Source organism: Diadema setosum, chromosome 13 (genome assembly GCF_964275005.1).
Source record: "Diadema setosum chromosome 13, eeDiaSeto1, whole genome shotgun sequence".
Taxonomy (NCBI): domain Eukaryota; kingdom Metazoa; phylum Echinodermata; class Echinoidea; order Diadematoida; family Diadematidae; genus Diadema; species Diadema setosum.
The window spans coordinates 17,164,544-17,176,577 of record NC_092697.1 but is presented as its reverse complement, the minus strand read 5'-3'; the positions used below and the strand labels follow the sequence as shown (position 1 = coordinate 17,176,577).

General features: G+C 37.2%; 1 protein-coding gene across 1 annotated transcript in view; it reads right to left on the bottom strand.

Moving 5' to 3' along the window:
• Nucleotides 1–2,740: 2,740 nt before the first annotated feature.
• The window catches only part of LOC140236455 (alpha-N-acetylneuraminide alpha-2,8-sialyltransferase-like), a 63,969-nt gene continuing 54,675 nt past the window's right edge, over nt 2,741–12,034 (bottom strand). Inside the window, 5 exon segments of the mRNA XM_072316380.1 lie at nt 2,741–2,746; nt 4,177–4,553; nt 5,083–5,321; nt 7,009–7,101; nt 8,917–9,032. Of these exon segments, the coding sequence (XP_072172481.1) occupies nt 2,741–2,746; nt 4,177–4,553; nt 5,083–5,321; nt 7,009–7,101; nt 8,917–9,032 (831 nt within the window).

Sequence of the window (12,034 nt, the reverse complement as noted above, 5' to 3'; positions counted from 1 at the left end):
TATTGGCAGAACCAAACGTTGCCCGAAGCCTGTTTTCAATACTTCAACTTAATTGGTAAGTCTTCAAATTGAAGAAATTTTTGGATTTTAAGTTGATATTTACCCGCGATACTAAATCTATCATGATCTTGAATGCTACAATGCGAAGCCCCTTTACGCTATGCGTATGGGGCTGCTGGTCGCAGTTAGCTACTGCATGCGTATGGGGCTGCACGCTGCTGGTCGCAGTTATCATGCAAAATGGTTTCGTACATTACGTGTACTACCTTGCCGCCATACGGCGGCGGCTCTGGTACGAAACCATTATCGCATGATTACTAAGACATGAGAGCACATTGGGCGAGTAAGTCTCACAGTGTTAGTTATATGAAAGGTACTTTAACCTGAAACACGAACTAAGACAAGGAAATTCAGGGAAAATTTTGAGGTATACCAAAACTTTATATTATCTTTAAATAAAGAAATGAAATGGAATGAAATGAAATGAAACGCAATGAAATGAAATGAAATGAAATTGCTAAGAATATTGGACTTTGCGAAGTGATATTAATGCCATTGTCCATGTGTTTGTTGGTTTGTTTGTTTGTTGTTGTTGTTTTTTTAAGACCAACGAGAAGAGGAACCACAGTCGGGTCTTGAAATTCAAATAGACCGTTCATGGTTGTATTCAAGCATTAAAGGAGACCTGCAGATGATTTTTCAGACTTTCACATTTGAACAACTATAAATTAGTTATACCATGTAGTAGCTCCATGGTTATACCGAGTACAGAGCTTCAGAATTCATAGTGATTTGGATGAGAAATAAGAATGTTTTTTAAATCTATAACAAATTGGAATGAACAGAGATGATGACATGGCAGCCTCACCATAAGAATGCATGAGTTGGGGCTCAAGGAAGCAGAAAAGAAGAAGGCACCTATAAATTTTACACAGGAGAACTTGTTAAGCAAGCGGTGTTGTAATGGAAATACATGTACATTGCTACACTTCTGAAATATGTGAGGCTTCTCTGTCTTTAGCGCTGTTCAGTGTAATTTGTTTAAGATTTTTCAGACTATTGGTTTCTCTTCTGAGGGACCACAATAAATTCCACAAATCTGTACATGGAACTGTCGATTTATGTACTACATGAAGTGAAATTATGAAAATCATCAGGAATGCCCCCTTAACGTCTTCTTCATTACATCTATTAAGCTTAATAAGACTACAAATGTCGCTATGGCGACTGGTATGCTTCCGTCATAATGAATGATTCTCCTAATAGGCCTGTAGTACGTCTTGACAATGTGTGAGGACAATTTCACATAATTGGCAAAATATTAAAATATGTTATGCTTGTGAAAAAAATTGTTAAATGTTCACTTTCCTAGAATGGCTAGATTGTCTAAGAGAGCAGGTATTTGGAGATTAGCGGATTTTACTTGAATCTTGACCCTTTTATTAGTTTATCCATTAGGTAATATGTTGATTATGGAGAAAAAGTGCAATTTCAGTATTTGATAGTAAATTATTAGCATTTTAACCTGGCCCTTGACCCGTGACATTTGACACTATGGCCTTAATATTCCTAAGAGAATCACTCTCAGGCGAAACATGCATAAATATGTACTAAGTTTCATGATGATACCTTAAGCCAATTCCGAGATATGGAGGAAGAAGTGACATTTATCATTTTAACTTAACCTTTGACCTTTTGACCTTCTTGAAAAAAAAAATCAAAGGGAATCTTTATTGGGTAATATGTGTATACACCAAGTTTTCATGAAAAATCCTGCAGGCATTGCATAAGTAAGAGGGGAAAAGGTGAATTTTTGAAGAGTTGACCTTGATCTGCAACTCCATAATCCCCAAATTCCCTAGACAATCACTGCCAGTCAGTACATGCATATTTTCGAAGTTCCATGAAGATACCTTGAACCATTTCCGAGATATGGTGCAAAAAAGAGAAATTTTAACATTATTTTTCATTTGCCTTTTACCTTTGATCTCAAGACCCGAAACTGTAGATAATCTTTATTGGGTAGTACATGTATTCAATAATTTTCAAAAAAATACCTTCAGGCATTGCAAAGATACGGGGAAATACAGTGAAATTTTGAATATTTGATCATGACCTTTGACCTTCAGCATCTTTACCAAAAAAAAAATGATAGGCACAACTGCGTCCACTCGTGCACATACCTGCCAAGTTTCATAAGGATACCTCACACGGTTTTCTAGTAACGCTGTCCACAAAATTGCTTACGGACGGAAGGACAAACGTAAGGACGGCGACATTGGGGACATTTCGCATCGGAGGCATAAAAACAGAGAAGCAGAAACTGTTAAATATTCATTAAAATGATTTTTTTTGTTTTTTTTTAATCCGAGAGTATTCTCATGTTGTTAAAGTGAATATCCTCAGAATGACAAGTTGAATGAAAATGGAAACCGATGTTAAACACAGTATTAAAAGGAATTTACAAAAGTAAGAGTAGAGATTGTTTTGCGCATTTAAACATAAAGACAGAAGACTGAAATCGCCTACTTTCAGCGCTTTAATTTTGTAATACATATTAACATAATACAACACATAAATCAATCAAGTACAAGTCTGCAACCATTTAGTTTTCGGAGATGAAAAGCTTTTTTCTTCCTTACTTGAATTTCCCCATGCTAAATTTCATTAAATGCTGCACGCATTATAATATGTGACACAAAGACATATTTGTGAAATATGTTTAGGTTGTGCATTATATCTACTCCTGAAAGGAGTAAAAAATGAAGAAGCAAAATACAGCCCGACATTCAGGATTGAATGTTGCACTGGGGCATACCGCTAAATCATATCGGAGTTGAAAAAAAAGGGGGGAAACACACACACACACACACACACAAATGTTATGTTTATTTCAGGTTGATCAGGTATTCCGGTTTGAGCATGAAATAACTGATATGACCAACAGATGCCATCTCCCCTGAATGTCATCAAGACAAAAAGACAGATATTAGTAGGCCTACATAGCTTTTACGACAAAAGGGGGAAAACATACATCATTACAGTTGTCCTTTGATAGTTGAATAAATGCAGACTATGTAAGTTCCCCTACAAAATGTATTTGGAGTTGTAACTTCTTATTTATGATAAAGGGGTTTGGGTAGGAAACACCTCACCAAAAGAATATTCTTTAAGTATTACTGTTATTACTCACGTTCGCAACGCTGGAGCCGATTAAAACCACTCGGTACAATGTATTACCCATTTTACCTTTTATCACCCTGTTGTAACTCGGTAAAATGTCTGTTTCGTTAAGGTGACAACAGTATTTGGGGGGACTTGAAAAGTTCGCTGAGATAACTACTAGATTAAAGTCAGGATAACGTGTCGTCAACCATCATCAGCAACGTATTTTCAGCTTCCTGTGAAGTCATCGAAGTACCATCACTTTCAGCCAGTTTCCCCGTGCAGCAGTAGATTTTCAAACTCTGTCGATCAAGTTTTCTTTATTGAATGCCAGGTCTCTGAAAGCTAGAGGCAAGGTAACAGTTTTTTGCGAGTTTTATACTTTCTGAGAAAATCTTCGATAATGATGCAGCAGTGACAGAAACATGGTTGACAGATTCTATAGTAAAGATGATTACCCGCTTGCTAGTATCCGACCAGGGAGGTGAAATAAGGGTCCTGTAGCACATAGGATTCACCATTATCCCGATTGGTCGTTTTCTGTTCACATCATTTGAATACATGTACTGTTTGGCTATCGGGCGTCTCCAACCATGTTTTGGGGCCGAGTATTATCTACAGACCACCTTCAAAACCAGAAAAATAAGTCACTACCTTCAGTTCCTTGTGAGGATTAAGAAACTCTTTGCCTCCCATCAAGCACTCTTTGTCACTGGATATTTTAATTTGCATTGACAAAGGCCTATCTGGGAAATAGTTATGCTGAGTCCTTCACTGAGATAATGCGTTCAAATGGATTTACGTATTCATCAGACTGAGCCGACACAGTGTCATTCATCTAGCCATAATCTGGCTCTCATGATAGGGTATAGGAATAATGCTGACTACATGTATTATATCTGACATCTCAATCCATGATAGCCTCTCCAGTCTGATCATGCAGCAGTCTGCAGCAGTTGTCTGTATTTTGATCACACAAGGCAAGTTACTACAATGTAAACACATCATTACACGAAAGTTGAAGAATATCGACATGGAAGAATTTTCTGACGATGTATTAGAGATGTCATCCTCTGCCCTTGCAGACAAGTCTGATGTCAATGGTCTTGCTGGTCTAGATAGGGAATAGTTTTCTCTTGTCAGCACTTCTCTTCATTCACAACTACCGAGGCGGATCCGGAGAACGCCCATGCTGTGCAGCTGCAAAAGGATATTAAATTCGTCGTCCATCGCATGAATCTTCAAGGCATCTGAGCTGGTCATATTGTCAAAGTAATGGTATGGTACCGGAACCTTCAGTCCATGATAAAAACGATGTGGAAAAGGCCAAAACCCGAAAAGGGATATGTCTTGACACATCTGGACAGCAAGCGTCGTCATATACAAGCCTGTGAAAGATATTGAAATATAAAGGACAGTAATTGTAGAGATACAAGCCACTAGAGGTCCCTTTCCCACTCATCATGCACAATCTTGCATGTCCACTCACACGTTTCTTAGTGTAAGTTTGCCTGCGTAGGAATTTTGTCTGGTGCTTGTAGCTAGTCCTCATTAATTATCCTCTATTTTGTTGATACAATCACACAATACTTTTTCTAGCTCTTTCGTTTAACTTCATTTAATCGGCTGACAAGCAAAAAAAAAAAACAAATAAACTCTTGAGTGCACATTATTTTTCTCCTTACGGGTTTCACTATAATCATCTGACAAAGATCATCGTGCGATATCATGCATACTCTTCTTTCTTTCTTTCATAAAACAAAAAACAAAATTATTAAGGGGGACCACGCGCCCGGTGCGCATTCCCCCCCCCCCCCCCCCGGATCCGCCACTGTTGTCTCGAAACTGTAGATAATTACTATTCATGCACAATTCATGATTTGGGGGAAGTGTGATAAACATAAATACTCGACCTACCTGTTGACAACCGTCGTTTTAATGCTCGGTCAACCCAGAATTTGATCGCATTGCGCAAGTGATGCGGGTTTCCAGGCACAACCACTGGCGTGCTGATACCATCCATGACTTTATGTATCTTTATGAATTCATTTAAGCTGTTCTGACTGTCGCCTGGTACGAAAATGAATCCTCCGAACTTTGACAGGTCGTCTCTTAATCTCTTCTTTGCATTTTTGTTTCTAAAAACATTGGAATACCTTGGGGGGAAAACACAGATACATTCAGAATATTAAACAAGCCAGAGAATTTGATAACTATACTAGCAGGAGTAACCGAAATCATTGAATAATTCGACCTTTGTTTATTATGTTAACATAATTATAAATGCATGTATGATTTTATTTTTGATAACTTGGCACGCATCCATTCCAAATAATTCCATGTAAATTTGCCAAATTATCATTTTTGCACTGTTTCACAGCCCTTTGCTAAACAGTCGGGTCGCGAGCGAAAAATTGCTTCTACAATTTATACATGCGCATCCCAGGGGGCATATTCATGAAGCGTTTTGTCCAACAAATTTGCTCTTAGCCAATCAGATGCAAGGATTTCAGTAGCTTGTAACAGTTTGTCAGAAAGATATCCTACCAGAACGCTTCATGAAATGCCTCCAGGACTGTAATGCAATAAGTCGCGCGGTAAGGAGTCATATCTGCGCTTTCATCCCGAAATTCTTTCCAAGATTCAATGATGTAACAGTTACATTCATGAAGTCAACACTTTATTCATTTATTGATTGATCAATCAATTCACCCGTTTTATTTTCTGAATAACAAATCCATGCTCCCAATAAGGAAACCTTTTCTTCTCTTTCTTCTTTTGGTAAATGATACAGACTATCATCAAATGACCATACATACGACAATTTCTGCTAGCAAACCGATCTATAGTGATTCATATGCCTACATGTAATACCAAATACGCTGCCAAAATATCCAACTCTAAATATATGCCATATTTTGCAGCGATATTGTTATTTTCTTCATGCTAATACGTACAGCTGTAGGGCCACACAAAAACCCTTCAAAAAACCAAGATTCTGCCAATGACACCATAAGTCAATCATTGTTTGTAGTAGTAAAATTATGATTGACAAAAGACATTGGAAAGCACGTCCACAAGATGGAGCATAACTTCCATGTTTCCCTGCAATGTATCTTTTATATAAATATGTATATATTTATTTATTTTTTTTTTTTTGCAATCATACACATAGGTAACATTGAACCATGGAAGTTGTAGTCGGTAAACAATATAGTTGGCCCAACACTGAACAGCTATAACAAAAATTATACGTTGTATCTATCTCTCGATATACGTATTGCTATTTTTTTTACATAAATTCAGTATCCTTTGCTTTTCCACAAACATAATTATAACCTTATTGAACTTATAGTTCGAAATCATTCAGTAACGAAAAAGTACCTTCTTACACGATAAGGATAAGAGTTTGCCTCTCACTTGAGATTTTAGGATTATGGCCTTGATGTAACCTTCGTTTACATGCCCCTTGTTTGTCACGAATCAAATGGTAGGATCCTCCTATAAGTAATTATTAAGTATAACGTTTTTACCTAAACAAGTATCAATCAGCAATTTGCCTGGATTGCTGTACTTGGGATGATTGAAACGTGTTTTGGCCCCCGGTAGTCCTGCCCAAATGCTCTCACGGTGACCATATTCATTACATTATATATGATTCGTCATTGGAGAGTCAAACAAATTTGACGTTTCGTCATATCCATCAATATCCTTCGTAATATTCATGTAAAATGTGCGATGTCTCAACAGGTAGATCGACTTTAACATTTTCGATAGACTTATTATCATGTATCCTTCATTGTATACCTGGGAGAAAATGAAATGTCTTTCACAATCACTTACTCTTTCCGAAGTAAAATGCTAGGATTCATAGTCGTCAAATTACTAAGAGTACCAGCGTCTTGTTGGAAAGTGTCAGTCTTTGCTAGATTGCACCTTCAATATTAAAACATAATAACGTACCACAAATTTAAAGTTCCCACTTTAATCGAGTTCTCAATTTGAAAGACTATGTCAAAGAAATGATAAACATAGTAAATATGGTACATGTATCGACATGAAAGAGAGAGTGAAAATTGTGAGATATTTCATGTTTTAGCACATTGCCATTTATCTATTCTTTACTTGCATGTCATTGGATAAAATGCTAATACGCATTATTTTAGCTTATAATCGCACGCTAAATGAGTGGACTTTTAAGGGGGTCACTTGGATGTTTATAGCGTACGAATTTTTAAATGTTATTTGGAGGTGATCCATTCGATAAATTGCATAGGACATGGAAACTTGTGTATATAAACTCCTCAAAATAAGTTCTGCAATTAAAGTTTGATACATTATATTTCTCTTATACCGGCGTTATTTTCATTGAATATGACATCATAAGAAAGCCTGATTAATTATCTTTAAAATGACTCCTCACTTGGTATGATTGGGTGTTCTTGGAATGTGCCAAACAGCTGAGTATGGGGACAGATCAAAAGTGAAAAGTGAAAATTCGGCTATATGCAATTTTGATGAAAAAGGCCACTGGAATAAGCAATGCTGAAATGAAAGCACTTTCAAAAAATCCCATCTCCTAGACATTAGATGACTGTTTGGTCAATTTTTATGTTTAGTTTTAATACGCAGATACTACTGCAGTTTTTAATTCATGGATAAAGCCTGGAATCTGATGATAATCTCACAATGTATTCTTTTGAAGCACATTCCTTCCCTGAAACGACAAAGCAAATGGGAATTACACTGTTTGTCATAACACGTTTGCTCTATTTTGCAACATTTCACATTTGGCCTTTCCTCATACTCAGTTGTACTGTGCATTCCAGGAATGCATAATGTAAACAAGTGAGTTGTCGTTGTAAAGAAAATTAATCAGGCTTTCATATGACGTCACATTTGAATGAAATGATGTAGTTTTAAGAGAAATTATTATGATACATCAAATTGGACTTGCAGGACTTTTTTGAGGGGGTGTAGATACTAACAACAAAGGATGATAGGTTGTAGTCAATTCAATTCAATGTAATTCATATTTTTATTTCACTTTTCGACGAGAATATAGACTTCCTTTGATAAGAGAAAATAAGTTTTCATAAGCAAAACAAAGCAAACTGAATAGAGTATACAATAATGGGGAACCTCATTGTAAGTATACATTGTCACGAAAACTGAAGTGATGAAAATCAAATAACGATACAAAAAAAAATAATAAACAGCGAAAATAGACCCAATAAGAAGACAAAGCTTGTAGAATGCGGGCCCCTCAGGTAAAGAACATCAACAGAAAAATAAGTTAATGCTCAAGACGAAGCAAAAGGTCTGAAAAAAAGTCTGGAAGCCCACTGAGAAGACGAAGTAACAAACACACATAAATACACACAAGCGAATCAACATGAAGTTAGACTGGAACAACAATGCAACTAATAAAGGAAGACTAAGAGACAAGGCAGAATAAGACAAGACTAACATGACAGTAAGGCAACATAACGGACAAAACAGTACAACAGATCCAGGAATCCGTGACTGTAGTAGGCTTGTATATGGGGAAAAAATAACGGAACGAGTGAAAACGACAAGGACTCTCAATATACAGAAATAGGTACAAAGAGTCGAATCCTCGCCGTGTAAGAGTATTAGGGCAATAGGGAGGAGAAAGTAGGTGACAGTTTATCAGCTGCATACTGAACTAATTTAGTTACCTTCAGGTAAGTGATCTTGAGGCGAAACAAATGTACTAAACACACTCACCTGATTACAAAGTCGTGTGAGTCAATTTCCTTTCCACATCCACTTTTCAGGAGTATACCACTGTTTCCTACCACAGCACATGATTTTATGGCATTGTCTGCTGGAAGGGGATTTTTCTAAGAAAGGCATAAACATGATGAGTCGGCATCGTTCTTAGACATATCTGATCACGTCATTTTAATTCCATTTATTTGTTAAAGTCCATCGTAATGTATGACCATATCACCACACAAGCCCGATAACTTTGACAAACGGTGATTCTCTTTGAAATTTGCGTTATTTCGGTGATGTATGTTTATCCTCTAGGTTCCAGGCTGTCAAATGATACACAGGTTATGTCACGTTTAATTTCCAAAAGCCAAGCACAGAAATAGGTAAAAGGATTTGTGTAGTTCAAAAGAACGCAACGTAAGTAGACAATTAGATAAGGCCAACATATTTTCATTCTGCTGTAAATTCTATTGAATGTTTTTGTGTTTTCGGTATTAAATCCAGTCTTTATCTTGAATTTCTGAGACAGCCAAGCGTGCATGACAGTCAGCATTTTTTACCCAACAGGTCGCGGCAAAACACCACATCAACAACCAAACCGTGGTCCACACCACTGTACTACAGGATATATCGCCTAGAGATCAGTGGGTCCAGCAACTGAACTCAGAGTTCTGTGGGTCCAGCAAGTGGAGCCTTAGAATCGCGCCATCTATTGACGAGCACCCAAAGACTGAAGTACAATGAGCCAGTTAGCAGTTCCACTTTGCGCATGAGCAGAAAAAAGGTCATAAATTTGTACTGACAGGCATGTTGGTTTTAAAGGAGACCTTCGGATGATTTTCAGACTTTTACATATCAACAACTACAAATTAGTTACACTGGGTGCAGAGTTTCAGAAATTTTATAATGACTGGGATGAGGAACAGGAGTGTTTTCAACATATAGAAATCACAATGAACAAGGATGATGACATCGCAGCCTCACATCAATAATGCAGGAGTAGGGACTCAAGGAAGCAGAAAAAAAGAAGAAAGCATGCATAAGTTCTACACATGTGAACTTGTTGAGCATGTGGTATTGTAATGCAATAATTGTACTGCTACATTTCTGAAATACGTGACGCTCCTATGTCATGATCTTTATTCAGTGTAGTTTGCTTTGGGTTTTTTAGAGTATTGGTCTCTCTGCTAAATGAGCACAATAAATTCTACAAATCTATACATGGAACTGATGATTTATGTCCTACTACAGGATGTGAAATTATGAAAATGGTCGGGAATGCCCTTTAAATTCACTGGGATTATCCATGCAATCCTTACAAATGCTGCTTGCCAGCACATCCATCTGATAGAAAAAGTGGTATTTGGCAATATTGATTAAAGAGATTGGTAATACAGTCAATGCCCCCCCCCCCAAAAAAAAAAAAAAAGTCTATGAAATGGAAGTTTTCCCAAGTGTTGATTGACAGATCATTCTGTTCATCTGGTCTACGCAAGTTCATTTTTTCTTGTTTAGCAGGACTGGTGAACCCCATAAATTCTTGCGTAAAGCCTATGCATTGTGTCGCTCTGAAAACGAATGAAGTACCTCCTACCGACTGAGAAAAAAAAAAGGTCATTCGTACCATAATGCCCATGAGCTATAACTCCGAACTAGCTTATTGTATTGTCAAAAATACGTATATGTTAGAGTACTATGGACGTGGATGTTGTATCGCGATTATCCTATTTTCAGATGCATAGGGGATATAAAAACCCAGACAGTATTAGTTAAAGTCTAAACGGAAGACGCTGCAGTTTATAATCTTGATGATGTGGTAGTGTGCCCCTACAGAGAAGTTAGACATGATAAAAATATACAGTTCGGATGTTTTATGACAGTCTCGTATCTAGGGTGAGGGGATCGACGCGACTCCTCCTCCCCCCCCCCCACCCCCCCCCCCCCCCCCCCTCCCCCGGCTGGTGAGAATGGTCCCCCTTGCCTTGAACAAGATTTTTTTTTTTCAACACGAAGAAAAGGATGAATTTAGTCTGTGTATCGTCGTATCGTCATACTCTTTATCGTCTTACCTTCTGGTAGAAAGAAAATCCACCAAGCGTGTGCACCAGATCGTACAATTTCAATTCTAGAAATGTAAAAGCTTCCTCATGCAGGAAAGTATACCCAACTGTCCATTATGAAACATGATATTATAGTGTTGAGCACGTCGAGGGCGTACTTTTAATCATTTGCCTTTAAAAAGAGGGATTCACGAAAACTCGGAAAATGTGACCGAAGTATTTTTTTTTCAATTCAATTCAAACTTTATTTCATTTTTCGAAAAGAACAAAAGCATTTCACTTTCTTTGGTAACAGAAAATAAGGTTGCATAATCAAAAGAAAGTAAATTGAGAAGAATATAATTGTGGTACCTTGGGGTAACAAATACGTTGTAATGAAAACTGACTGAAGTGATAAAGACGATTTAACAATATGCAAAACATCGAAAAATGAAGGGACCCACTAAAGAGACAATGCTTGTGGAATGTGGGCCCCTCAAGTACAGAATGTCAATAGAAAATGAACAGATGCAAAAAGGGGGAAAAGGCTGAGAATAAAGTCAGAAAAAAAGTCTGGAAGAAGAAAGAGTATCAAACAGACACACATACACAGGCGAATGAATATTAAACGAGACTGGGACGACGAAACTAATAAGGGGGACTAAAAGACAAGACAGAACGAGACAAGACTAACATAACAGGGAGGCAATACAACGGACAGAAAGGCAAAACAGATCCAGCGATCCTCGACAGAATTTATCGAAAAAATAATGGGATGCGTGAAAAGGATACGGAAATATAGGGAAGGAGAGAGAAATAGATGCAGAAGTAATATAAATAAAATCAAGTCTACTCTGTAAGTGTCTCAGGACAACAGGGACGAGAAAACACGTGACAGTATATTATTTGTAATCCAAGTTCTTGAAAAAGGAATTAAAATAAGCCAACAGGCTAATTCAACTCTTTGGGATCATAAGATTGCATCAAAAAGACTTTAATCTTCTTTTAAATGAATATATCAAGCGGGCATTTTTATATCATTACGGTGTATTTTGAAAAAAGTTAGGCCAGTATAAATAAGTGTGTTC